This window comes from Sapajus apella, unplaced genomic scaffold (assembly GCF_009761245.1).
Source record: "Sapajus apella isolate SASKATOON/1434 unplaced genomic scaffold, GSC_monkey_1.0 scaffold6724, whole genome shotgun sequence".
Lineage (NCBI taxonomy): Eukaryota > Metazoa > Chordata > Mammalia > Primates > Cebidae > Sapajus > Sapajus apella.
Window position 1 is genome coordinate 1 of NW_022443648.1, and position 3,639 is coordinate 3,639.

Genomic DNA, 3,639 nt, shown 5'->3' on the forward strand with positions numbered 1-3,639 from the left:
GTGCTCTGTCAGAAGGCATGAAACCCCAACCTTCTCCCCAGTTCCTAGTTTTGAAAAATAATATATGCAGTTATGTGTTATTTCACAATAGTTTTAGAGTAACTTAACCGTGCATCTCTTTCTGCATGGCATCTGAAGATTAAACTCTCTAAGTAAACAGTTATTCTATCAGATACACACACACACACACACACACACACACACACAACCACACACATAAACACACACAAATATGCACACACACATGTATATGCGCACACATACCATATATGAACACACGTGAGTAACCTACATATACAGCCCATATTTGTACATACATCTATGTAATCCTTGAATTGTATTCATAAAACAGATAGGAGATTTTTGTTATTAAAAAATTTCCTTTTGGAGGTTTCAGCATATTCTAATTTACAGGTATTCCAGAAGGATCAATATCCATATCAAATTACAAAGTATGTCAAACTAGGTTAAAATAAGGCTTCAATACTACTATATTGTTATAACATAAATGTTTTAATACTTTAAATTAATATACGGAAGTTCTACAGTATAGACACATTGTACATAGTTTACAAATGATGGGAAAATTTTAATAATAACCTGGCTTTAAAAGATTATATGCAAACATCAGTCAAATCTAGTATATTCATCTCATACATGAGGAAAATCCCCAGGAATTGTTTAGGGTTCTTAGGCATACTCTCTTGAGACAGACACTCTAAATACAAAGGATGATTGAATAGGGTTCGGGGCACTAGAACACTTCTCATTACAAACTGACTCCTTGATGGTTGTCTGAATAAGAAAGTACCAGAAAATAACTCACACTGGGGTACTATGACTAATCGATCTATGAAATAATTCAGGGGAAAAGCTGTATTTATTTACTTTAAGTAACTCATCTTCTCTCCATTCCACTTGCGAATAACTGTGCCGAGTTTTGCACCATACTTGAATTCTGTCACGCGGCCATTTCCAAAGTACTGACTGCTTGTAATTGGCTCACCACCCAGATCAATTACCTAGTAGAAATTTGGGAAAAATAACAATTTTCATAAGGACTTTAAGTATTTTAACCAATACGGTAATATTATATACTATTTATTACTAGTTTGGGTCTTATTTTTTCTTTTCTTTTTTTTTTTTTCTGGCCTCAAGCAATCCTCTCAGCTTCCCCAAGTGCTGAGATTGAAAGCAGGAGACACCACTCCCAGTCCTATTTCTGAAATGAAATGCTCAAAATGGTCTTCTTATTCTTAATCTCAACAGGCAATATTTTTATTCTTTATTTTTTGATGAAGTATGCACTACAATATTGAAAGAAACATGATGTCAAGGTTACCTGTTGTCCTGTGAGAATACTTACCTAATTTTTAGTCTTGTACATCAATGATAATAATGGGAACAGCTCACACTCACACAACATTTACTATCTGACTGACATTTCTTGATAAATATTAACTCTTTTCATTTTCCAAAGAAAATAAAGACATGACTGTTATCATTCTCCTACATTCTGTGAACCTCCATAAACCCTGTTGTGATAAAGAATTAGATATGCCGTATCTGAAGACGAGGTTAGAGAACACTGTTTTATATAAGTGACTCAGTCCTTATCCTACAGAAATTGCATTTTTAAGGGAATCTGTCATTGCTTTTCTAACAAATAAGATATTACAATGCATATATGTATTGATGTACCTCCTGGTAAATGAAAGGTTTACTTCCTGCAGGGAACCAGCTAGTGTTGAGATTATGCAGTTTATCCAAAACTGCCTTTATGTCTCCAGGCCACATGTGCTTGGAAGCATCAAGTCTGAAGCCAGCAACACCAATGTCAATGAGATAGTTCATATATTCGGCAATCTTAGAACGCACGTAATCTTTCTCCAGTGCAAGATCCAGAAGACCAACCAGACGACAATCTCTGACCTGTTAAGATAAAAGTGTTGTCATGGATTCGCAAAACATCATTTTCACCTGAGAATACATTTGATGATTCATTGATTCAGTTATCCATCAATAGATATTCTATAGTGACTTCTTTGCACCGGGCACTGAGGATGTTGACACCTTACTGTGGATGTATCTTTGAAATATTATCTAGTAGAAAACAGAGAATTGAGGAAATAAAGTCGATGAACTTTTTAATTGATTGGGAGCTTTTTAAAAGTGGGCAGATGTGTATTGATTAAACAATCTTGAATCAATAGTTAACATTTTTAAAACATGGATTTGAGTCTCTTAAAGAAGTGAAGCCTGTTAACCTGTGTTCTTAAGAGATCTATAATAGTATTTAAAAGGGAGTTCAAATAGCTGCATGTCTATAATAAAAGGCATATATCACTCTTAATCAGATCACTATCTTAAAAAAATTACCTGAGTAGCATCATTGTAGTTCTCAATATCTCCACTTCCAGTTTTACATTTACCATCATTAAAATCCCATCCAGAATATGGAACCGCTGGAAATTCTCTATTTCCAGCGTTGAAGTAACTTCCACAAGTACTGCTTGTTCCTGCACCCGCAGCATTGCCACACATATGATTAATTACAGCATCCACATAAATGCGAACCTGGAAAACAAAGTTTCTACTTCATTGTGACTTAGAGAGAGGTAGAAATTTAAAGCATTTTTGATTAAAGTTTATAGTGTGCTAATAAAACTCCAAAATATTTCCTTTTATCTTATAAGTGTTTCTGTATGAGACCAAAAGTCAAATGTGAAAGGAAAGTAATGGGAACTAGACACCTACATCCATTCTAGAGACTTGGGCAAATATTCATAGGAATGATACATTGAGAGAACCAGAAACTACCATCATAAGAGGAAACACAAGAAGCCCATTTCAGGGAGACAAAACTCAGTTGAGACTGGAAAGATTACTGTTTTGGAAACTTCAACTGGTCACCAGGAGAAAACCTGTACTCTCTGATTCTCTCTCTCTCTCTCTCTCTCTCTCTCTCTCTCTCTCTCTCTCTTTCTCTCTTTTATTATACTTTATGCCTGGGGTACATGTGCAGATCGTGCATGATTGTTAAACTGGGTCCTTCCTTACACTTTATACAAAAATTAACTCCACATGGATTAAAGATTTAAACCTGAGACGTAACACTATAAAAACCCTAGAAGGAAACCCAGGCAATACCATTCAGGACATAGGCATAGGCAAGGACTTCATGACTGAAACATCAAAAGCAATGGCAACAAAAGCCAAAATAGACAAATGGGATCTAATTAAACTTAAGAACTTCGGCACAGCAAAAGAAGCTATCATTACAGCGAACCTGCAACCAACAGAATGGAAAATCCTGCACCCAGCACTTAGCATTTGAAGACAAATAAGGTAGATAGTGGTCTCCTGTTATGTTCCTCACTAAATAGAGAAGCTAGCTATTCATCATGAAAAACCCAAGAATTATGGATGGAGGCATAAGTCATCTAAAAATGATAACAAATATTGCAACTGGAATTTTTAATTACTAACCAGAAAAGTATTTCCAGCAAATATGGATAGCTATAAGGGTTGAAATTTGATGTTTTGCTTTATAAGTAAAAATTCTGCTTTAAACTTTAACTCTTTAGTAGACAGACAGCACATACACAAATACTTACAAAAGTTGAACATAAGGAAAAA

General features: G+C 34.9%; 1 protein-coding gene across 1 annotated transcript; it reads right to left on the reverse strand.

Moving 5' to 3' along the window:
- Positions 1-4: 4 nt before the first annotated feature.
- LOC116548067 (pancreatic alpha-amylase) lies at positions 5-2,611 on the reverse strand (the record flags this gene model as incomplete). Its single annotated transcript, XM_032273734.1, has 4 exons — positions 2,380-2,611; positions 1,702-1,932; positions 889-1,022; positions 5-44 (listed from the first exon to the last, which is right to left on the reverse strand). Coding segments are annotated over exons 1-4 (570 nt in total), but the record flags the coding sequence as incomplete, so codon positions are not given.
- Between the last annotated feature and the right edge of the window lie 1,028 nt (positions 2,612-3,639).